This window comes from Vitis vinifera, chromosome 12 (assembly GCF_030704535.1).
Source record: "Vitis vinifera cultivar Pinot Noir 40024 chromosome 12, ASM3070453v1".
Lineage (NCBI taxonomy): Eukaryota > Viridiplantae > Streptophyta > Magnoliopsida > Vitales > Vitaceae > Vitis > Vitis vinifera.
Genome location: NC_081816.1, coordinates 821,887 through 846,985, shown reverse-complemented (window position 1 = coordinate 846,985; position 25,099 = coordinate 821,887). Strand labels below are relative to the sequence as shown.

The following is a 25,099-nucleotide window of genomic DNA, read 5'->3' as shown; positions in this document are numbered from 1 at the left end:
AATTGGGCAATTTGATCCCAAATTCAGGTTGAGGGGCATTTTCAGCTTGGGTTTGGATTTTAGTGAGAGAAAGAGGTGAGGGAGATGCTGGTGGTAAATTGTGGAGCCATAGGGGTTCTTCCTCGGAGGCTTCCATGGACGAATGTGTGTCTGTGTTCGGCTTCCAACATGGGTACCGACCAATTGCGTGCCCAACTCGATCAGCTTCACTATGAGGCCAACAATGCTAGAGCCAAAGGTCTGTTTTCCTCTTCTGTTTTTCTTTGTCCACCCTTTTGATTCTACATATTTGTCTGAAAATGGTAGGAGAAGAGAAGGCGCTTAACTTTTGAATATGGGGTTTTCCAGTAGTTGGCCGAAATACTTTCGTGGTTAGTCGAGTTGAGTTTTTAATTTTGTTGGAAGCGGAAGCAGCGTAAGGCATGACAATTCTTCAGTTTTCTTAGCAACCAAACTGGGGTTTAATAAAGTTTTGGCTGAAGTTTCTTTTTTCTTTTTGGTTGCTTATTGCTAAAATTTGTTGAATTGGGATTCTGGGCAACTGTAAATATTAATTTATTTTATTTCTTAGAATTGTGATATATAGCCGACCTCAAAAGAGAAAATCTAAGGTCTCTTAGGCTATGTTTGGCTCCGGAAGGCACTAAGTAAAAAAAAATGTAAAAAAATGTAAAGAAAATGTTTGGTTTTACCATGGAAAATATGAAAGAAAGTGGACTATAATTAAAATTAGTGAGAAACTTATATATTTTTAAATTATTTAATCTTTATATAAAAGATTTACATAAGTGAAATGAGTTTGAAGTAGGAAATGAAAATTATTTATTGACTTTAAATCTATTTTTTATTTTCTTTCCCTTTTTCTTTTCCTTTACTTTTTCTCTCTATTTTCTTTCTCTCACATTTGCCCTCAAACATTCCAAAAACCAAACATAGCCTTAAAGTTTCAACCTAACCATTTTTGCAATTAAAAGTATAATCAAAGATAATAAAAAACTAGTTGTAAGGAATATGGTTTGGAATGTTTCAATTAGGCTGTTGTAGAGATTGGTAAATCTTTTGGTGCTACAAAGCTTTAATGGTCATGGGTGTGTAAAAGCCATTAGAAAAATATATGCAAAATGATGCAATACAGAATGGGATTTTTGTTGTGTCTGCAAAAGTGAGCTAAACTTTACCAATAATAAAGATTCTAAGACTCAGCACATTTTTCCCCAGATGCCATAATAAAACTGAAATCAAGAGCATCAAAGGAAAAATGAGGAAACTCAAGACAGTTTTGTCATTCTTAGTTTTGGAGTTTTAAACGAAGTTACTTCTTCCTAGGGGTTTTTGTTAAAAGGAGGTAGATTCTAGAAGTAGTATAAAGTAGTAGATGAGAAAAGACACTTAGGTGAAGAGAATGTGGTTTGCAAGATTTATTTTGAAAAGGTTTACATGTCTATTAGGGTCTTTTGGACCATACTATTCAAGATGGAGGCATTGGATTAGATGTTGTTTGTTTTCAAATAGTTTTTCTATTTGAGAGAACAAATATGTCAAAGGGTGGGTTAAGGCTTCTAGAGGGTTAAGATGGGCATAGCCACTTTCACTCTTCCTTTTTACCATTGTGGTTGATGTTTTGAATAGATTCTTGGCGAGAGTTGAGGAGTATGATATCTTGGAAGGTTTTCCGCAGATAGAAGCAAAACTAAGGTTTCCCATTCGCAATTCCTGGATGACACTGTATTTTTTACAAGAGCCAGAACTAAAGATCTACAAAGCCTTAAGGTCATTTTGTTTGGTTTTTGAACCACATTTCAGGTCTCAAGAATTGGATCTGGTTCTTTCCTTTGATATTTATTCTATGTATAAAAAAAATCCTTGGATGAGTAGAATAATCATGTAACCATAAACATGCATTTTTAGTCTCATGTTTGATGGTATGTTGTTTTTAAAAGTTTCTGCAATATAATAATATTATATGTTTAACTTTTAATTTTAGTTTAACTCTGAAGTGTTCCCATCGTAACCTAGATAGCTTACCTTGCCATTTAGTGTAGTTTTATTTTGTGCTGTTAGTTCATGGTGCATTCAAGTTATCTCGAGAAAACCTTCTGCTAAGTTTTCTGCTTTCACAGATCCTTTCCTTCCATTCAGCTCTATCTAGGGAATTTCTCTTAGTAAGCCATAGGCCATGATGTCATTGCTCTAGCCATAACCCTTGTTTTTGCCTCAGTATCTGCTTGTTATGTTTTGTTACTCTTATATGTATACATGTCATGTCACTTGAAATTGAAAGCCCCAAAGGTTAAAGACCAAGATGTTCAAAGTATAAATTTCTTATCTTAGGAGCCTAGGAAGTGTAGATTTCTTACATTGTTGGGAGTCTATGGTTCTACACTTGAAGGAGCTTATCTTTAGATCAATAAATGTATTTATGTTCAAGCCTTTGCTCTCTTGTGTCAGGAGGTGCTAGAGGTGAAAGACCGAGAGGTTACACAACCTAAATTTTTTATCATACGAGCCTAGGAAGTTTAGATTTATTACATAGTTGGGAGCCTATTGTTCTAAACATATATGAACTTAACATTTGATAAATAAGTGATAGTTTTTCTTTTCTTGGGAAATTGATTGTGAGTATTAAGAGTTTTTAATACATTATGACAATTCATACATCATTTTGTGTGCCAGAATAACTGCTTATACTTCATGGCATAATTCATATTTTCAATATGTTTTTGATCAGCAAATAATGCACGATTGAGGCTTATGAGATTATCAGAGGCAGCAGAGAGGCTTCGACGACAGGCAGCTATTAGCGTTCAAACTGGAAAGGAAAATGAAGCAAGGGAGCTGCTTTTTCAAAAGAAGAAGGTTATGCAAGCTTTGGAGAAGTCTAAAAGTCGCATTGAGTTGCTTGATGAGCTTTCAGCAAAGCTTAATGAGGTACGACAATTGGTGATTGTTGCAGAATTATGTTTAGTTCATCTGAGAACTTATAGGCATCATACATCAACCAAGATATAGAATCTGTTATATGCTGATGAGATCTTGCTATTGTCATTATGGTGTTTAATTTATAATAGGAGAACACTTTGCTATACCTCCTCTGAAGCTGCATATTGCTTATATTCCGATATTCTTAGGTATTGGTCATTTAGGTATGTTTAAGATTGCAAAATAGCAGCATGGGTCCTTTTCTATTATTGGACTTTTTAAAATTTGCTTCTTTGCAACAATGCAGTATCATTGCTTCTTGAAGGCAGAAAGAATCAAATTCACTATACATCAACCAAGTTTCAAGATTTTAATATATACACCTACACACCTACCCTCCTAGAGTAAAAAGGAAATATGCTATACAAGGGAAGTATTACAAAGACAATTCATATATTTACTCTAAACTGCTGACCTATTCTAAAGTGTACACAATCATTAATTGATTCTAAAATTGAATCAAGAATCAGGAAATTAGTCACAATTTCTGACACTCACCCTCAAGCTGGTGTATAGATCTTATGCATTCCCAGCTTGCACACAATAAAGTCAAACATGGTGTAAGAAAGTCCTTTTGTGAAGATGTTAGCAAACTGCTGTTTGGTAGTCACAAAAGGAGTGGTGATCTGTCCAGCTTCAATTTTTTCTTTTATGAAGTGTCTATCAGCTTCAATATGTTTGGTTCAATCATGTTGAATTGGATTGTGAGCAATGTTGATGTTGACTTTATTGTCACAGTAGATCTTCATTGGTTCTTTTGGTTCGAAGCTTAGCTCTTTAAGTAGAGTCTTTATCCACAAAACTTCACAAATCCCTTGAGCCATGGCTCTGTATTCAGCCTCTGCACTTGATTTGGCTACAACTTGTTCCCTACTCCTCCATGTAACAAGGTTCCCTCCTACAATGGTGTAATAACCTGTAGTGGGCCTTTTATTGGATGGATCTTGCTCAATTTGCATTTGTGTATGCCCCTACAAGCAAATGATAATTCTTCTTAAACATTAATTCCTTTCCAGGAGTAGCTTTCAAATATCTCAAGATCCTTAGTACAGCTTTTGTGTGACACTCTATGGTGAGTGGATAAATTGGCCAACAATGCTCACAAAATATGCTATATTCGGTCTAGTGTGAGACACGTAAATTAGTTTTCCTACTAGTTTTTGATATCTCCCTATATCAACTGGAATCCCTTCAAGAATATGCCTTGGTTAGAATCAATTGGAGTCTCTACTGGTTTATAATTGATCATCCTAATCTCTTGTAGAAGATCTAGGACATACTCTTGTTGGGAAACAAATATGCCTTGTTTTGATCTAGCCACTTCCATTATCAGAAAGTATCTTAGAGTTCTTAGGTCCTTGATTTCAAACTCTTTTGCCAATAGAGTCTTCAAATTTTTTATTTCCTCTTCATCCGTTGTTACAATGATGTCACGTACATAGACAATAAGCACAGTAAGTTTCATTAGTGAGGATCATTTAAGAAACAATGCGTGATCGCCTTGGCTTTGAGTAAAATCATATCTCTTCAAGGACTTGGTCAATCCCTCAAACCAAGCTCTAGGAGATTGTTTGAGATCATATAAAGACTTTTGTAGTCTACAAACTCTCCTAATATCAAACAAGTTTTCAAAACCAAGTGCAGCATCCATATAGACTTCTTCTTCAAGGTTTCCATGCAAAAAAGAAATTTTCACATCAAATTGATGTGGAGTCCAATCAAAGTTTTTAAAGGCAAAACCGAAAGGCAAAGCGTTTTTGTGTCCATAAGGCAAGACATAAGCCTCAAAGCATTAAGGCATAAGCCTTTTGATACCCTTACTTTTGTAATGAATAAATATTTAAAAATGATTTAAAATATATACAAAATAAAAATAAATAAAAAACCTTATAACATCAATTAAAGACAAAAAATTATATATTTTTTTGTCATTTGAAAAACAATAACAATTAAAGAATTTTAAAATAAAATCAATCATATATCTAATTTTAAATTAAAATAAATTATCAATTATCTAATTTTATCTAAGTAAAATAAAAATCAATTATCAATTATCTTAATTTTCTCTAATTTGGGAGTTTTCTACTTAAAAATGGAAAAAAAAAAAACAAAAGGAGTCTTTTTATCAAAACTTGTTTTTAATGTTAATAAACAAAAAAAAAAAAAAAGAAAAGAAAAGAAAAAGGGAAAACTATAAAATGGAAGGAAAAAAAAAACCTTAAATTGGTAGATTATAAAGAAGAATCGGGGATAAGGAATTATAACGCAGAGGGAAGAATCGAGGAGCACCAAGGAATGTATGTAGAGATCTTGTTGGAGGTGAAGTGAAGATGTTGAAGCTACCTTGGCTGGAGTGAGTTGTTGCTGATGGTTTTGAGAAGCTTGAGATGTGGCCATTGACAATAAGGTTAGTGTTAGGGTTAGGTTTTTGTTTTCTTTTTCCCCTATCCTTAGACATCATTTTTTTTTCCCTTAAATGAATTTATTTATTGGTCCAACCATCTTTGCAACACCTAGAAGGCTTATGCCTCATGCTTTGACGTGTTGAAGGTGTGCTGGAAGTGTGCCTTAGGTACACTTGGACTCTAGAGGCACATGCCCTTTTTGAATCTAGCTTTTTTTTTGAACGCTTCAATGTGTTTTTGGAACACTTTGCTTTGAGGTGTGCCTTGAAGCGCATGTTAGTAATGCCCTTTTATGAGTTCATTTTGGCAATTGAGGCAAATGTTTCTTGGTAATCAATACCAAGGGTTTGAGTGTATCCTTTTGCCACTAACTTGACCTTGTGCCTTTCTATGGAGCCATCTGCTTTATATTTGATGGAGAAAATTCATTTACATCCCACTGTTTCTTTTCCCCATAAGGCAACTCTACAACTTCCCAAGTCTCATTCTTATGCAAGGCTCTCATTTCCGTTAACATAGCATCCTTCCACTTAGGAATTGCTAGAGCTTCTTGTATGTTGTTGGGAATAGACTATAGGGACATGTTAGTTGAAAAGGCTTTGTAGGTGGGGCAAAGATGGTGATATGACACATGGTTGGACAATAAGTGTTTGGTACAACAACATTGTCCCTATATAGGCAAAGGTTTTCTTGGTCGGAGGGTGAAAACACTTAAACCTTTTTGAGTAGGTGAATAACAAAAAAAAAATGAACTTAAGGGCTCTAGGATCTAGTTTTGACCTTTTTGTGCTATTTACATGTACAAATGCCTCACTCTAAAGATTTAGAGGGGTACAAACCAAAGTTTTTATAGGCAAACGTGAAAGGCGAAATGTTTTTGTGTTTGTAAGGTGAGATGTAAACCTCAAAGCATTGAGGCATAAGCCTTTTGATACCCTCACTTTTGTAATGAATAAATATTTAAAAATAATTTAAAATATATACAAAATAAAAATAAAAAACCTTATAACAAGTTAATTAAAGACAAAAAAATTATATATTTCTTGCCATTTGAAAAACAATAATAATTAAAGAATTTAAAAAAAAACAAAAGATAATCAATTAACTAGTTTGTTTTTTACTATTTGAAAAAATCAATTATCAAATTTGATCTATGCAAAATAAAATCAATGATCAATTATCTATTTTTAAAATAAATTCAATTATCAATTATCTAATTTTATCTAAGTAAAATAAAAATCAATTATCTATTATCTTAATTTTATCTAATTTAGGAGTTTTCCGCATAAAAAAGGGAAAAAAAAAAAGGGAGGGGGTCTTTTTATTAAAACTTGTTTTTAAGGTTAATAAATAAAAAAACAGAATGGAAACATATAAAATGGAAGAAAAAAACCCAAATCAATAGATTATAAAGAAGAATAGGGGATAAGGAATTATAACGTAGGGGGAAGAACCAAGGAGCGTACGTGGAGATCCCGCCGGAGGCCAAGTGAAGATGTCGAAGCTACTTTGGCTGGAGTGAGCTGCTGTTGATGGTGTTGAGAAGCTTGAGATGTGGCCGTTGACGATAAGGTTAGAGTTAGGGTTAGGTTTTTTTTTTTTTTTTTTCACCTTGTCCTTTGATTTCATTCTCAACGGGCTGTTTTGGGTTAAAAGACATCAACCTTTTTTTTTTGTTTTCTTTTAAATGGATTTATTTATTGGTCTAATCATCTATGCAACACCTAGAAGGCTTATGTTTTCAAGATATTTTTGAGAATAGGAAATGGGAGAGAGAGAGAGAGAGTGAGAGAGGGCGAGAGAGAGTGCGATGGAGAGTGCGATGGTGAGGAGGGAGAAAATAGCTCGGCGCCTCGCAACAGAAGGAAGGAGTGCAGCTTCGCAGTGGAGTCCAAGGCGTTCGAGATTGTTGTGGACGATAGGAAAGGAAAACCCCAAGTTCTCATCGTGGAGAAGAAGGGAGGGGTTTCGTTATGGGTCCGTTTGGGACTGGAAAGCTTAGGGTTTTTCTTAGAAGGGCTAAATCTCTGTATTAAGGACGAGAAAGAAGCAAGATGGGGAAGAGAATGGAAGGAGCAGAGGAGATTGTACTCTATGACGCGAGAGATAAACAGAGCGGGGGGGTTTATCCGGCTAGGGGTTTCCGATCTAGAGAGGAAGAGGTTTTGCATCTTCATCCCGAGAGGCAGAGGGGATAAAAGGGGATGGATGATCATGGCGAAGAAGCTTCACCAATTGGTAGGAGCTCTTGGTAGAAAACCAGAAAACCAGGAAGTAAGGGCTATGGGGAAGGCTATTGTGGGAAGATCGTATGCGACAGTAGCGAAGAGGCCACCTTGGGGTAACCCAAATTTAATCGCAGTGAAGGCTAAAAGGGAGGAAACACTAGGATTCTTACAGAAACTGGAACATTGTGTTGTGGTGAGCTGGAAAGCCAGTTCAGGGGGAGAAGAAGATCTTGAGAGTTTGGGAAAACTTTGGGCAAAATCTTGGGGTCTAAGAGGAAATTTAGGGTTGGCTAAGCTGGAAAAGGAAAGATTTCTGTTGGAATTTGAAGATTTGGAAGAGGCAAGACGCGTTGTTTCTTCAGGGAATCACTCGATGGGAGGACTCTAGGTAGGGCTAGAGCATTGGAGCCCTAGGAGTGGATGTTGGGTAGAGGTGGATGAAGGAAAGGAAGTTTGGGTGAGAATAGTTGGGCTTCCAATCTCGTTATGGAGTCTGATGATCTTGAAAAGAGTGGGGGACGAATGTGGTGGTTTTATTACAGTTGATGAACAGACGAAGATGATGGGCGAGCTCCAGTGGGCTAGAATCTTGGTGAAATCGAGAGGAGAGGTCAGACCGAGCGTTCTGGAAATCGAAGTGGAGGAGGAGGTCTACGCTTTGTCATTATGGTGGGAATGTCGATCGGTGCTTAGGAGAAAACGCAGAGAAGAGGCTGGACGAAAAAGCGTTGAGGTTAGGGGTGATGGTGCCTCACGCGCAGAGCAACGAGTGGCGGAGGAGCGGGTGAGTGTGAAGCTTGAGACGCTGAACTTGTCAGATGAAGAGATGGGTGAGCAGGGGGTCGGGTCGGGTCGGGCGAAGGCAAACCAAGATCAAAGCTCGGCAATCCGGATTTGGGCCTCAAACGGTAAATCATTACCTGGGTCGCATCCCTTAGGCCCAATCGTGGGCCCAAAGGAGACAAGGAGGGCTGGTGGGCTTGGCCTGGCTAGCGGGCCTATGGGCCTTAAGATGAAAGGAGTGCTAATTAGCGAGGTTGGCTTAGAAGTAGACCCATTGTCTAGGGAGTGGGCTGAAGATGTGGGCTGCCTTGCCAAAGGCCCAGTTTCGCCAAAAGACCAATCCTCAAGCAAAGGCCCAACTTCTTCAATGGGCTGCCAAAAACAGTCTGATCTAGAAGGCAAGACAAGGGAGGGCCCAATCTCGCTAGCAGCCCAAGACTCAAACAATGACCCTCAGGAGAAGGGCTATCTGTTGAAGCTCTCCATCTCCAGTAACGGGAATTCTCCTGAGACAAAGCCCTTTGTTGCACGGGAGTCAGAAGATCTGAGGAAGCAACAGAGTTTGGCTAGTTATTCAATGACAGATAGGGCGCTCGAAGAGGAAGCATTGAGGTATGGAACGGGGTCTTGTTCTAGGGGGGAAAGGGCTTTGGGGGCTTCTCATCTTAATTCTCTTTTTTTTGATCGGACTCCGGGGGGGGGGGGGGGGGGAGTTTTACGATCGTTCTGGGGATATGGACGAGGAAGTTTGGGTTGATAAAACAATGTGGTTAACAGTGTATGAGGGTTGTAATGAGAAGACCAGTGGCTGTAGGGAATTGGGAGTAACCAAGAGAAGCAGTGACAAAGCCAGGGGGATGGATGGGGCCTTTGGCACATATGATGTTCAAGTTGTGAGAAATGAGTCTGAGGAAAAATGGGAAGAGAGTAGCTTGGCAAAATTCAGTCATTTCTTGGGATTCCCGACGGAGGGGCTGGAAAAGGAAATCCTGAATTTTTTGATTAAAATCAGAAAAAGACGGGAGAAGATACATAGTAAAGAGCTACTGGAAAAGTTTAAGTTTGAAAGGGAGTTAAAGAGATTGGAATGTTCTGTAAACTATGAGGGGGGGAATAAGCAGAAAGGCTCGGTACAGGGCAAAGGGAGTCAAATTGTGATTGCCTAATGAAGTTGAAAATCCTGAGCTGGAACGTGAGGGGAGCAAACGATAGCTCCAAAAGAAAAATTATTAAGACTTTTATAAGGAACCAGAGGGTGGACTTAATCTGTATTCAGGAGACAAAGATCCAATCTATGTCGGAGGGTATTGTGAGAAGCTTAGGTTCTGGGAGATTCCTAGATTGGAAAGCTATGAATGCGGAGGGGGCTTCGGGAGGAATCCTTATTTGCTGGGATAGGAGGTCTCTGGACATTCTAGATTGGGAGGAGGGACATTTTACTTTATCATGCAGATTTCGGAATGTAGGAAATGGGGCTGTTTGGGTGTTTACGGGAGTGTATGACCCTTTCTCCAAAGTGGAAAGGGATGAACTATGGGAAGAGTTTGGGGCGATTAGAGGGCTGTGGGAAGACCCCTGGTGCCTAGGGGGGATTTTAATATCACTTTGTTTCAGAGGGAAAGGAGTAGTCAGAGGAGAATAAGCTCAGCAATGAGGAAGTTTGCTGAGATTGTGGATGATTTAGGGTTGGTGGATCTTCTTTTACAGGGGGGAGAATTCACCTGGAATGGGGGCCATAATAAGCAGGCTTGGGCAAGATTGGACAGGTTCCTTGTGTCCCCTAGCTGGGTAGACCAATTCAGTGGGATTACCCAAAGTAGGCTGCCTCGGCCGGTTTCCGATCATTTCCCAATCACGTTAGTGGGGGGTGGGATAAGACGAGGCCCGACTCTATTCAGATTTGAAAATATGTGGCTTAAGGTTGAGGGATTCAAAGAACTTATGCATAGCTGGTGGCAGGGAATTGAAGTCAGGGGCAGTGCTAGTTTTAAATTGGCTGCTAAGATGAAGGAAATCAAACAAAAGTTGAAAATTTGGAATAGAGAAATTTTTGGAAGGCTGGACTGCGATAAATCCTCAGCCTTGCAGCAAGTGGAATTCTGGGATCGGAAGGAAAGCGAGAGAATTCTGACTGTGGAAGAAACAGAGATAAAAAAAGAGGCAAAAGAAAATTATAAAAAGTGGGTGCTTATGGAGGAAACTCATTGGAGACAGCTTTCAAGGGAAATATGGCTGAAGGAGGGGGATAGAAACACGGGTTTCTTCCATCGCATGGCAAGCGCCCACCATAGAAACAATTCCTTGGATAGAATTACGATCAATGGGGAATGGCTGTCAGAGGAGCAGGAAATTAGGGAAGGAATTGCTAATGCGTTTCGTAAACTGCTTTTAGAAGATATGGGGTGGAAGACGGACATTGGGAGACTACAGTTTGAGCAAATCAGCCAGCAAGAAGCTGAGAATCTGGAGAGGTTCTTTACAGAGGATGAAATTCATGCGGCTTTGATGGAGATGAATGGGGATAAAGCCCCTGGTCCGGATGGTTTTACTATGGCCTTTTGGCAAAGCTGTTGAGATTTTGTTAAAGAGGAGATTTTAGAAATGTTCAAGGATTTTTACGAGCATAGCTCTTTCCTCAAGAGCCTCAACAATACTTTTTTGGTTTTGATTCCCAAGAAAAGTGGGGCTGAGGACCTTGGAGATTTTAGACCTATTAGTCTCCTGGGGGGGCTCTACAAGCTATTGGCTAAAGTGCTAGTTGACAGACTGAAGAAAGTAGTTGGAAAGGCGGTTTCTACTTCTCAGAATGCCTTTGTGAGGGGAAGACAAATTCTTGACTCTTCCTTAATTGCAAATGAAGTGATAGACTCGTGGCAGAAACAAAAAGAAAAGGGCCTTATTTGCAAATTGGACATAGAAAAAGCTTATGACAGCATCAATTGGAAGTTTTTGCTGAAGGTTCTGCAAAAGATGGGTTTTGGGTCGAAGTGGGTGGGGTGGATGTGGAGTTGCCTATCCTCAGCTAAATTTTCAGTGTTGGTTAATGGGGTGCCAGCTGGCTTCTTCCCTAGCACTAAGGGCCTTAGACAAAGAGATCCCCTGTCTCCTTATCTCTTTGTTATGGGAATGGAAGTGCTAGATGTTCTTATTAGGAGAGCTGTGGAGGGGGGATTTTTTTCAGGGGTGACAGTAGATCCCCTTTGAACATCTCTTATTTGTTTTTTTTTGATGACACAATTGTGTTTTGTGAGGCTAGTAAGGATCATCTAACTCACTTAAGTTGGATCTTACTTTGGTTTGAAGCGGCTTCGGGCCTAAGGATTAACTTAGCCAAGAGTGAAATCATTCCAGTTGGAGAGGTGGTGGAGATGGAAGAGTTGGCTGCTGAGCTAGGCTGTAGGGTGGGGTCCTTACCATCTCAGTACTTGGGTCTTCCTTTAGGGGCTCCTAATAAAGCACCTTATATGTGGGATGGGGTGGAAGAGAGAGTAAGGAGGAGACTCGCGCTTTGGAAACGGAAATATATCTCTAAAAGGGGAAGAATCACTTTAATAAAAAGTACTTTGGCTAGCATGCCAATCTATCAAATGTCTATCTTCAGAATGCCCAAAGTTGTTGCTCGAAGGCTAGAGAAAGTGCAAAGGGACTTTCTGTGGGGAGGGGGAAATATGGAGGGGAAAATTCATCTAGTTAATTGGGAGGTGGTGTGTACAGACAAGGATAAAGGTGGGCTAGGCCTTAGGAAGCTAGCCATGTTGAACAAAGCTTTACTTGGCAAGTGGATATGGAGGTATGCTTGTGACAAAGATAACCTTTGGAAACAAGTGATTAAGGTGAAGTATGGGCAAGAGGGTCTTGGTTGGAGGCCAAAGAAAGCTAATGGGGCGGTTGGAGTAGGGGTTTGGAAGGAGATTTGGAAAGAATCAGAGTGGTGTTGGGATAACATGATATTCCGAGTTGGGAAGGGCAACACGATCAGATTTTGGACAGATGTTTGGTGTACTGATACAACGCTGTCCCATTGCTTTCCTCATCTCTTTGGCATGTCTGTTCAAAGGAGCTCAACGATTGAGGAAATGTGGGACCAAAATTCTGGTCAAGGTGATTGGAACCTAAATTTTTTGAGGGACTTCAATGATTGGGAGCTGGATACGGTTGGGGATTTACTCCATATGCTGAGGGGTCATAAGCCCTCTTTGGAGGAAGACTCAGTCCTGTGGAGGCATGGAAGAAGTGGTCAGTTCAGGGTCAAGGAAGCTTATAGTTTGTTGACCAATTCTAATGGTACAGGTTTTCCTTCAAGAAGTATTTGGGTGGCTAGGGTGCCAACTAAAGTCGCCTTCTTTGCTTGGGAGGCGACGTGGGGGAAGGTGCTTACTTTGGATAGACTTCAAAGAAGAGGGGTGCAACTTCCAAATTGTTGCTTTTTGTGTGGGTGTGAAGAAGAAAATGTAAATCACATCCTTATACATTGTACAGTGGTTAGAGCTTTGTGGGATATTGTTCTTGGGTTAGTAGATGTGAAATGGGTTTTTCCAGAAACTGTAAAGGGGGTCTTAGCTAGCTGAAGGGGCTCGTTTGTGGGGAAGAAAAGGAAAAAGATTTGGGACGCCATTCCGTTGTGTATTTTTTGGACGGTGTGGAAGGAGAGGAATAGATTAGCTTTTAGGGGGGTGTGTTGAATATTTAGAAGTTAAAGAATTTTTTTGTCTGTAATTTGTGGAGTTGGTCCAAATTGTATTTAGGTGAGGAGACTTTCTCCCTTATAGGCTTCCTGGAGTGGGTAGCATCCACTTAAAGGGAGGTGATTCTTTTTGTCTTTGTTTTTTGAGGCCCTAGCCGCCTTGTATACTCCCTGTATGCTTTGTGGCGTTCTGCCTCTCTTTTAATGCATATCCTTTACTTATCAAAAAAAAAAAAACACCTAGAAGGCTTATGCTTCATGCTCCGACATGTTGAAGGCATGTTGGAAGCATGCCTTAGGTACACTTGGACTTTAGAGGCACATGCCTTTTGTGAGTCTAGCTTTAACGTGTTTTTGGAATGCTTTGCTCTGAGGCGTGCCTTGAAGTGCACCTCACTAATGCCTTTTAAAAACATTGGTAGAGACCCAAACAAATGAACATGTGGAAAAAAGGTTTTCATTAAGTTGATTGGAACCTTTGAGTCAAGAATTTTAAAGGCCATATGGTTTATGAAATAAGCAACAGTCAAAACAACATCACTCCAACAGGTTTTAGAGACATTTTTTGAGAACATCAAAGCTCTTCCTATCACTTCGTTGAGGGGGTATCAGTGCATGATGAGGAGTGAACTATCCCATTTTCAACCAGATAGGGGTTGAGAATCTTACTTTCAAATTGAGTTTGAATCGTTTTGTGAAAGTTTTGGAAAGACACAGCTTCTTTTGATTTTTCTTTGAAAAGATAAATCCATGTTGTTCTTGTGCAATCATCAATAAAGGTAACAAACCATTTATACTTTGAATTTGAGACAGTTGAAGAGCAGCCCCACACATCACTATGGATCATGGAAACAAGGAATTTCAGACTTGTTGTTGCTCAGAGGAAAGGGTACCTGATGATTTTTGGAAAGTTCACAAATTTGACATTGAAATTTTGAGAGATCAACATTAAAAAATAAATCAGGAAATATGGTTTTAATAGATATGAAGTTCAGGTTGCCATATCTGAAATGTAATAACCAGATTTCCCTTTCTTTTTCTTCAGCAGCTTTTGAGACATAAGCTTGGTTACTCTTACTTGCCTTGGGGTTCAAATAGTACAATCCCTCTCTCCCCTTAACACTGCCAATCCTTTTCCCTGGAGCTAGGTCCTGAAAAATGCAATGAGTAGGGTAAAAAGTTACACAAGAATTTCAAGATTTAGTAACTTTATTGATGGACAACACATTGCAAGAAATTTTAGGGACATGAAGGATAGAATCTAGTGTCAATGATGATGAAACTGAGACCGAGCCTTTTCCAATGATAGGGACAAAAGACCTGTCAGCAATGGTGACTTTACCAATGTTAGAGCCATGATTGTACAAGTGAAAGCAATTTAAATCATTTGTCATATGATTGGAGGCCCTTGAGTCAATGATCCAAGGTTTCGAAACCAAATATTTAGAGATATTAAGGGCTGAAAAGGTATTGCCTGACTGTGCAAAGAAAGAAGAGGGACTGGAGGAATTGTTAGAGTTCATGGAATTCCCCTACATTTTATACAAAAGCTCCATTTGATCCTTCGTAAAAGGATTTTTCTTTGGCTGTATAGGAGGTTCTGGTTCTGAATTTTTGGATCCAGTCCCTTGATAGGCCTTCTTATCAGACTGGTTACTCTCTATCTCCAAGCGGGGTCTTCACATTCAACTTCCAGCAGGTTTCTTGGGTATGCCTTGGCTTATGGCAGTAATCACTCCATCTGGTCTCCTTTTCTCTAGGTTTTCTTTGCCATTGTTTAGAGTGGTTCATGGGTGGTTCAGGGTTATTCTCTTGGACGGCCTTTAATGCAGAGGTCTCTTGAGCAACTGTTCCCATCATAGCACTCTGCCTACTCTTGTCAGTATGCACATTGGAATATACTTCACTTGGACAAGGAATACTCTCTTTTCCAAGAACTCTGCTTCTTATTTCATCTAATTCAGGCTTGTGACCAGCTGGGAATTAAAAAACTTGATACCTCTCCATTTTTTCTGCAAGAGTGGCAGCATCTTCAACCGTGATCATTATGAATTGTTGATGATGATCCAGCTCTTGCCACAACACTTTCAAGGTGTTGTAATAGGCTGTTACGGAAAGATCTGGCTGTTTTATATTATGGATGGCAACCTTCAGTTCATAGATTCAGGCAGCATTCCCCCTTTTTGAGTATTTTTTGACACTGTCTTCCACATCTCCTTAGCAGTAGAGAGATACAAAAACAGCTTTCCAATTTCTGGTTGCATAGAATTGAGAAGGCATGCCATGACTGTGGAGTTCTCTGCATCCCAAGCTTCAAAGGCTAGATCGGATTCTTTTGGCACAGTCATAATGCCAACTATATACTTCATTTTTCCCTTAATCTTCGGGAAAATTTTTGCAGATTGAGACCATGAGAAGATGTTTCTTCATATAACTTTTCAGTTGTGATTTGGAGTGTTGGGCTGTCAAAGTTATTTTTATCAAAACTCAGTTGCACATGTGTTCAACAAAAAGTTGGTTATGAAAAATTGTTGTAATGAGTAAAAACTATACGCGATAACTTTGATTATTTTCTTAGCAGAAACAAGGAAGCAAAAATAGCCACTGAATCAAGCGCTATTATCGCTTTGTCTTTTGATGTTGAATGAAAATGGTTTATGAAGATTATTTTTCATGTGTGCTGGACACAATTGCTTTGAGTTTTATCGAGTGTTTTTAAAGGTGTTCGTGAAGCGCTCTGCAGGACAGGCTTCAGAGCGAAGTGTTCCAAAAACACGTTGAAGCATTAAAAAAAAGCTAGACTAACAAAAGGCATGCCCCTCTAAAGACTAAATGTACCTAAGGCATGCTTCCAACATGCCTTCAACATGTCATAGCATGAGGCATAAGCCTTCTAGGTGTTGTAGAGATGGCTGGACCAATAAATAAATCCATTTAAAAGAAAAAAAAATGATGTTGTTTAACCTAAAACAGCCCATGGAGAATGAAATCAAAGGACGGGAAAAAGAAAACAAAAACCTAACCCTAACTCTAACCTTATCATCGACGACCACATCTCATGTTTCTCAATACCATTGATAGTGGCTCATGTCGGCCAAGGTAGCTTTTACATCTTTACTTTGCTTTCAGTAAGATCTCCACATATGCTCCTCCTCGGTGCTTCTTAGTTCTTCCCTTTGTGTTATAATTCCTTATCCTCGATTCTCCTTTATAATATGCCGATTTGGGTTTTTTTTCTCTTCCGTTTTGTTTTTCCCTTTTTGTTTTTTGGTGTATTAACATTAAAAACATGTTTTAATAAAAGGACACCCCCTCCCCCTCCCCTCCCCCCCTTTTTTTTTACATTTTTTATGTAGAAAACACCCAAATGAGATAAAATTAAGATAATTGATAATTGATTTTTATTTTACTTAGATAAAATTAGGTATTTGATAATTGATTTTATTTTAAAATTAGATAATTGATAATTGATTTTATTTTGCATAGATCAAATTTGATGATTTTTTCAAACAGTAAAAAAAACTAGTTAATTGATTATCTTTTTTTTTTTAAAAAAATTAATTGTTATTGTTTTTCAAATGATAAAAAATATGTAATTTTTTTTTTGTCTTTAATTGACTTTTTGTAATGTTTTTATTTTATTTTATTTTTATTTTGTATATTTTTTAAATATTTATTCATCACAAAAGTGAAGGTACCAAAAGGCTTACACCTCAATGCTTAGAGGCTTATGTCTTGCCTTATGGACACAAAAATGCTTCGCTTTTGGCTTTTGCCTTTAAAAACTTTGGTTTTATCCACAGTAAAGAGAAGATAAATATGCCTGTGTGTTTTATATAATGGTCTCTCTTCACGTAAGACGACTTTAAGAGCTGTTAGTGTATTGATTCTCATTCTCCTTCAGTGTATTTTCCAAGGGTTATTTTGTTTGTAAATAATTTCTCCCTAATCTTGGATCTTGTTTAAGAACTAAAACTGCAAGCCTATTTATGATGAGAAGCCTTTGTTGGTTTCAGGCAATATCTGTAAAGGAATCCCAGCTAATTAATAACGTTTCTTTGGATCTTGAAGTTGGTGGAGAAGATGCTTTAAGTCCAGTTAGGATTGTTTCTCCAAAGGAGGAAACTACTGAAAATTCAAATGAAAATGAGTATTTTGACTTTAGGCCCTCAGAAGTTGGAAAAGGTCAAGAGGAACAATTTCTCACTGACAATCAAGCAAGTGTACTCCTTAATAGTGAGGATATACAACAAGGCAATGTCAATGTTGGCATTTGGGATAAAGATGACATGATTGGAAGTTTGCAACAAATATCCTCTTATCAGAGCTTCCTGGAACATCTGGACCAACAACTTAGCAAAATCGAAGGTGAACTTGTAGCTGTCTTGAGGCTCTCAACCTTGATATTGGAAAATGAAGGGAAGCCAAAAAATTCAAAGTTGCAGCAAACAATGGATATCCTTGAGAGCGTCCGTGGCATTAGATTGAGGTAACTGTAGTTTCAGACTTATAATTTGTGAACTTGTGTTGTCTTTCTGCATCTCTACACTTTTTCCTCCTTTAAGACACTGTTTAAAATGCCCTTATTGCAGAATTACAAGTATCATGCAGACAAAAGAAGCGAGATAGAACTTCCATTCACTATGCTGAAATTTTCTTTGGGTGGGTGAGAACTAAGTCTATGTTGCAAGAGAGTTATATTGTAAGACAATTACATTATAAGCTCGTTTCTTTAAGCAGTATTGATTTCATCCTGGAACTGTGAACTCCAACTTTCTCAAAAGAGGAAATAAAATAAAGAGAAAGTAAAAGACAAAAGTAACTGAACTGATAGTACAGAGAAAGATTTTCCAATGTTTTTCACTTTGTTTTAAGGCTAATGAGTAACATAGGTCATAGGTGATCCTTAAAGAAGTGAAAATGACTAAATCTAGAGAGACATAAGAACAACAATGAACCTATCCTATAGCAACCTCCTAATAAACTCACTAAGAGCACCTTTTAAAAATTAAAAAAATGACTTAATGTGGAGAGACATAGTCTAGCAATAATATAAAAAAACCAAAAAATCTCATAATCCTGATGATTATTATAAGCATTATTCCAATTATGACTATTCATACACGCATACACAGAAAATATCCAAGAAGTGGCCTAATTTTGGGGATGATCAAGAATTAGGATTGCAAGCGCATATAGTTCTCCAGCAATGCCATTTCCATAGAGTTTTCGTAATACAATTTATTTCAAAATCATAAAATTCATGTACTAATTCTTGTATGCCTACTATGATAGAATATTCATGTAATATTTTCTTACATTTCATACATGTGACAAATGTTCATCCTTTTTCTCCAAGCAAAACTCTGTGCATGTTTGCTCGACCTTCCAAGTGTAAACAGAATAAAGCATCCCTAATAAATGCACTTGCTGTCCACTCTTGATTTAAGACTCTCAATAAAAGATTTGGTTTCTTCAAAACAATGAGCTTTTTGTCTGTGGTGTATCCAAATGTAAGGCATTTCTGTGTAGGCATTTCTCTGTTACCACCTAAATGTGTTTCTTTGATATATGGTGTGCTTTCCAGATGTCAATGTTTTAGTTCCCATAACTGAACTGTAACTTTAAAAGAAAGAACAAATAAGCAAAAGGTTTGTAGTCTAGAAAAATTCTGACTTTGAAATAGCATATAGTAAGGTCCTTAGAGGTATATTCTAGATTTGAGAAAAGAAAGAAGCATATACCAGATAAGTTGATGTGGTAATGGATGCATGCATTCCTTATGTTAAACCCTTCAGCCTTCGTCCTTTTGCATCCTATATTGAAGAATTTAATGGATCTTCAGAAAGAGTTCATGTGGTCCTCTATCAGAAAGAGTTTAAGCTGCCCTCAATGTAAAGAAGCGGAGATTAATTAGGGCCTAAGAATCCCAAACTTCCCTTTTGGGGAGTGTGTCTCCACTATCCAACTTCAATGCATAATAGAAAGATTTAACCAAGAACGTCCTGTCCTTAGAACCCTTCCAATTAGTATTATTATGTATGACCAGTTACAAATTAAGAGGCTCTTACAAAACTCTTATCTCAGAGAATTTTGTAACTTGCTTAGTCAGTAGTGAGGTAGTGGATCTGTTGGAAAACCGAAACTGATATGGAAAGAAATAACTTTGTAAAGCTGTAAATTATTTATTAGTTGTCAATCTTTGTATTTTTAGGAAAGTAATTGTTAGGAGTTATTCTTTCTTTTTAATCAGTGATTTAGTTTCCTAATTTGAAGGATTTGTATATGCTGTAAACTCTATAAAAGAATAATCTCAATGAAAGAAAATTATTCCTATGAAACCCTATTCTTCAACTTGGTATCAGAGTTAGCAATTTGTTTGTCGAAATCCTCCTTCTTCCTCTCTTTCAATCCTTGTTCTCTGAAACCATGTCGGATATTTCAAACGAGTCCACTACTGTTCCTCAACCTTCTTTGAACAATCCCATCATCACCGATTCTTCAAAAATCAGTCCTACCACCTCGGAATCTCACTCTGTCCAAATCACCAAGATTTGCTTGAATGGTGACAACTTTCTAAGATGGTCTCAATCAGTTCGGATGTACATTAGAGGATGTGGAAAGATGGGCTACCTGATGGGTGATAAGAAGGCTCCTGCAGTGGATGATCCGAGGTATGCTATATGGGATGCTGAGAATTCCATGGTGATGACATGGCTTGTGAATTATATGGAAGAAGACATTAGCTCTAATTACATGTGCTATCCAACAACACAAGAGCTTTGGGAGAATGTAAATCAGATGTATTCTGATTTAGGGAATCAATCACAGATCTTTGAATTAACCCTCAAACTTGGTGACAAACCAGGCCAAGCCATTATTCCTACTGCTAATGAGGCTGAGACAAGCCCCTTCACCATTGAGCAAATGGAGCATCTTCTTGCACTGCTGAAATCCAACTTGACATCCGGTACTTCTAGTGTTTCTTTGGCACACACAGGTAATGAATTATATGCTCTATCTTGTCATTTTAAATATACTCCATGGATAATCGATTCTGGAGCATCCAACCACATGACCAATTCCTCAAACATGTTTGAATCCTATTCACTGTGTCTTGGAAATAAAAAGGTTCGGATAACTGATGGTAATTTCTCACCTATTGCAGGAAAAGGTCTAATAAAAATCTCTGAGGGAATAGATCTTAAATTTGTTCTCCATGTTCATAAACTTACTTGTAATCTCTTGTCTGTTAGCAAATTATCTAGAGATTCTAATTGTTGTGTTATCTTCTATGAATCCCATTGTATTTTTCAGGACTAGAGCTCGAGGAAGACGATTGGCAGTGCTAGGATGATCAATAGTCTCTATTATTTCGAGGATAATTTACCTAGTAATAAAATTGCTCAAGGACTAAGTAGTATTAGTTCTCTTTCTGTTCGTGATCAAATAATGGTTTGGCATTGCAGATTAGGTCATCCTAGTTTATCTTATTTAAAACATTTATTTCCAGTGTTATTTCAAAAGGTTGATCCTTTATCATTTCAATGTGAAAGTTGTTTATAGGCAAAGAGCCAATGAAAAACTTACATTCCAAAACCCTACTATGCATCAAAACCATTTTATTTTTTTCACAGTGATGTTTGGGGACCTTCAAAAGTAACCACAATTTCAAGAAAAAAATGGTTTGTGACCTTTATAGACGACCATACACATCTTTGTTAGGTATATTTAATGAGGGAAAAATCTGAAGTCGAAAGGTTTTTTTAAAATTTTTATAGAATGATTGAAAACCAATTTAAAAAAAAAATCAGTATTTTGAGATCTGATAATGGGACTGAGTACTTTAATAAAGTTTTCGAAACCTTTTCAAATGAGAAAGGAATTTTACATCAATCCTCGTGTTCTGATACCCCTGAATAGAATGGAATAGCTGAATGTAAAAATAAACACTTGTTAGAAGTAGCACGGACTATGATGTTTTACATGAATATTCCAAAATACTTATGGGGGGATGCTATACTAACTGCTTCATATTTAATCAACAGGATGCCTACAAAAATTTTGCAGTATACCACTCCTTTGGAGTGCTTGAAAAAGGTATTTCCAGAATCTCGAATTAATTCTGAATTACCCTTGAAAATATTTGGTTGCACTGCATATGTACACATTCCAAAAAGGTTAAGATTTAAGTTAGACCCAAGAGCAGAAAAATGTGTTTTTGTAGGATATACTCCTAATAAAAAGGGTTACAAATGTTTTAATCCCCTTACAAAACGTTTTTACACAACTATGGATGTTTCCTTTATGGAAAATGTCCCATATTTTACCAAAAATTTACTTCATGGGGAGAAATTAGTGGAACCAAATTTTTAGGAAATTGTTGAACCTTTGCCTAGTGTAATTCTTGATATCTCTCTTGAAAAAGAAAATAAGGAAACTAAGCCTACTAAATCCGAATCTGAAATTGGTCTGTTAGAAGAAGAAATACTACAAATGAAAAAAAATAGAAACAATCTTGAGCCTATGGTTTATTCAAGGAAAAAAGTCCCTGGAAGAAGTAAAGACCGACCGATCATCCCAGCACATGGTCAACCGAAAGCCCTAGGCAATGGCTCTCTAAATGTCTCAGGTAACCCTCCTTCTATTCCTACTCATATACATGCTTCTTCTTCTTCTGTTATTGATCTAAGTTTACCATCACACTTTGGTCCAAGTCCAGAAATATCTGCACTCGAACCTGGTTTAGGATTAGCCCCAATTGTTCCTGCACAAGACCTTGACCTTGATCTCCTTATTGCTCTTAGAAAGGGAACCCGAGCCTGCACTAAACACCCCATTGCCAAATATATCTCCTATAGTAACCTTTCTGACAACTATAGAGCATTCACTACAAATATTTCAAAACTTGTGGTACCTAGAAATATTCAAGAAGCACTAGATGAACCGAGTTGGAAATTGGCAGTGTTTGAGGAAATAAATGCCTTAAAAAAGAATGGCACTTGGGAGGTTGTAGATTTACCAAGGGAAAAAAAAGTTGTAGGGTGCAAATGGGTGTTTACAATAAAGAGTAAAGCAGATGGAAGTGTTGAGAGATACAAAGCCAGACTTGTGGCAAAGGGTTTTACTCAAACATATGGGATAGACTACCAAGAGACTTTCGCCCCCGTTGCTAAAATAAACTCGATTAGAGTTTTATTGTCCCTTGCAGTAAATTCCAATTGGCCCTTACACCAATTGGATGTTAAAAATGCCTTTCTTAATGGAGACCTAGAGGAGGAAGTGTTCATGAGTCCTCCACCAGGTTTTGAAGAAAGTTTTGGAGTTGGAAAAGTGTGCAAATTGAAGAAGTCCTTATACGGACTTAAGCAGTCGCCCAGAGCTTGGTTTGAGCGCTTTGGCAAAGTAATAAAGCATTATGGATATACTCAAAGTCAAGCTAATCACACGATGTTCTACAAACATTCAAATGAAAGTAAAGTAGCCATCTTAATTGTGTATGTTGACGATATTGTGTTAACTGAGGATGATTGCAATGAACTAGAGAAGCTAAAGGGGAAACTTGCTGAGGAATTTGAGATTAAGGACCTGGGGGCATTAAAATACTTTCTTGGGATGGAGTTTGCTAGGTCCAAAGAAGGTATCTTTGTAAATCAACGGAAGTATGCTCTTGATCTTCTTGATGAGACAGGTATGTTAGGATGTAAGCCTGCTGAAACACCTATAGAGCCGAATGTAAAACTGCAGCCTACAAAAGCCAAGAATGTGAAGGACTGGGATCGTTATCAGAGACTTGTTGGGAGATTGATTTACCTATCCCATACACGCCCTAACATAGCATTCTCAGTGAGTATGGTTAGTCAATTTATGCATGCGCCTAGACCAGAGCATTTTGAAGCTGTTTATAAGATTCTAAGGTATCTAAAGGGGACACCAAGTAGAGGTCTTCTGTTCAAGTCACAAGGACACCTACAAATTGAAACCTACACCGATGCAGACTGGGCTGGAAGCATAGTGGATCGAAGGTCCACCTCTGGGTACTGTTCATTTGTAGGTGGCAACTTGGTTACGTGGTGAAGTAAAAAACAGAACGTGGTTGCTAGAAGTAGTGCTGAGGCTGAGTTTAGAGCTGTAGCTCATGGTATTTGTGAGATTATGTGGATAAGAAGATTACTGGAAGAGTTAAAGATGACAGGTTCATCTCCTATGAAGTTGTATTATGACAACAAGGCAGCAATTTCAGTAGCTCACAATCCGGTTCTCCATGACCACACCAAACATGTGGAAGTGGACAAGCATTTCATTAAAGAGAAGATAGACAACGGATTGGTCTGTATGACCTATATCCCTACTGAGGAACAAGTTGCTGATGTCTTCACCAAAGGACTACACAAGAGGCAATTCGATTTTCTAGTTGGCAAGCTGGCTATGGAAGATATCTTTAAGCCAGCTTGAGGGGGAGTGTTGGAAAACCGAAACTAATATGGAAAGAAATAACTTTGTAAAACTGTAAATTATTTATTAGTTGTCAATCTTTGTATTTTTAGGAAAGTAATTGTTAGGAGTTATTCTTTCTTTTTAATCAATGATTTAGTTTCCTAATTTGAAGGATTTGTATATGCTGTAAACTCTATAAAAGAATAATCTTAATGAAAGAAAATTATTCCCGTGAAACCCTATTCTTCAACCGGATCACCTCTCCCTTGATGGCCCTATGACTTAGGAGTGATGGAACAAGTTTCTTAGGGAGGTAGTCTTGTCCTGCCTTCCTCTTGGGGGATGTTGCAGAAATGATGCTTGTTGCTTTTAGAGGTTTTGGGTGAAATCCTGAAGGTAGAGAGCTTTATGGCTGATACTTGCTATTCTTTGGGTGGTTTGGCTGGAGAAGAATGTCAGCATTTTCTAGGACAATTGGAGTTAAGTCTTTTTAGGGGTCAGTTTCTATGGAGTTTTGGGGTACCCCACTTCGCATAATTATATTAGATTAAAGAGAGGCCTTTAGTGGTAGAGCTGGTAGCAGGAGTCAGTCAAGGCTAGACAGTATGCAAGCTCCCACCTTCAAGATGTCTCAATCTCACTGAGGTTTCTTGGAACCTAGCCAGCTAAGGACTAGTGGAGTGATCTGAGATCACCATGGTAGCACAATCAAGACTTTTTTAAGTTTGCTGGTTCAGGGTTGCAATAGAGGCCAAGATCCTAGCACTGTTGGAAGGATTGACTGAAAAGAAGTCTACAGAACTTCTTTTTGGAGGGGGATTCAATTTTTATTATCTTGTGGCTTGCCTATCAAAAAAGAAAAAACTCTTGAGGCTTTTTCTTAGAAAATGGGAAACTTGAAAATGAGGATTCTTGAAATTGGAAGATCTTAGACCTCTTGGAAGAGTTGCATTCTTGTTTTTCCTAGATGTTGAGGTCCACCAGTAAGATCGCAGATCAGCTGGCAAAGAGAGGAGCTTAATTGCTAAGGATGTTTGTTGGATTTCCCACCAAACTATTTATTTGGGACCTTGCTAGTATGAAGGGTGATTTAGGCTCACATCTGTATGGATTTTGCCAAAACCTTTGTTTGTAATTCACTTTTTATGTTTGCTAGTATAAACTATTTTTTTTTTCTCTCAAAAAGACATGTTCTTTTATTTGTGATCTATCATTATTTCTATTGATTTAAAGTGTAGTTAGAAGACTGGGAAAGAAATAATTTGATGCAAGTATCTGGATGAAACTTCCCGGACACAATATGTACCAGCCGATTCTTTCACAGGAAGATGGCTACCATGACAGTAATGTATATATTTCCTTTTTTTTTTTTGTGACAAAATTGTACAAATATGTAATTGAATTTGCAACAATTTTGTGAAGCCCCCTCATGCATGGTTTTACTTGAATAAAAACCCTGCAATTTTTGTACTTGTTTTCTAGCATGTTTTCAAGGATGAATGAAGATTATTGTATTTTATTACCCACATTATCTGTAAGTTGTCTGATGGAAGTCAGAAATGCTAGGACAGCCAAGCGATTGA

At 37.9% G+C, this 25,099-nt stretch overlaps 1 protein-coding gene across 12 annotated transcripts; it reads left to right on the top strand.

Annotated features, from left to right (window-relative positions):
- Window positions 1–25,042, top strand: LOC100245557 (uncharacterized). Of its 12 annotated transcripts, none has more exons than XM_010658821.3 (5): window positions 4–238; window positions 2,729–2,928; window positions 17,096–17,568; window positions 17,672–17,741; window positions 24,755–25,042. In XM_010658821.3, exons 1-4 carry the CDS (start codon window positions 85–87, stop codon window positions 17,706–17,708), a joined length of 864 nt encoding a protein of 287 aa, XP_010657123.1. In that variant the 5' UTR covers window positions 4–84; the 3' UTR covers window positions 17,709–17,741; window positions 24,755–25,042. The 12 variants fall into 12 exon arrangements, with proteins under 12 accessions (XP_002283630.1, XP_010657123.1, XP_010657125.1 ...); XM_010658823.3 differs by having other exon boundaries at window positions 24,750–25,042; XM_010658822.3 differs by having other exon boundaries at window positions 17,672–17,745.
- Window positions 25,043–25,099: the final 57 nt, after the last annotated feature.

What these genes read in the sequence shown, in the direction of transcription:
- LOC100245557 (XM_019223574.2), top strand. Translation starts at nt 85, where the DNA reads ATGCTGGTGGTAAATTGTGGAGCCATAGGGGTTCTTCCTCGGAGGCTT. An exon ending in TTTCAGCAAAGCTTAATGAG is followed by an intron (nt 2,929 to 17,095) that starts GTACGACAATTG and finishes TGTTGGTTTCAG; the next exon opens with GCAATATCTGTAAAGGAATC. An exon ending in GTCCGTGGCATTAGATTGAG is followed by an intron (nt 17,569 to 17,644) that starts GTAACTGTAGTT and finishes TCCTCCTTTAAG; the next exon opens with ACACTGTTTAAAATGCCCTT.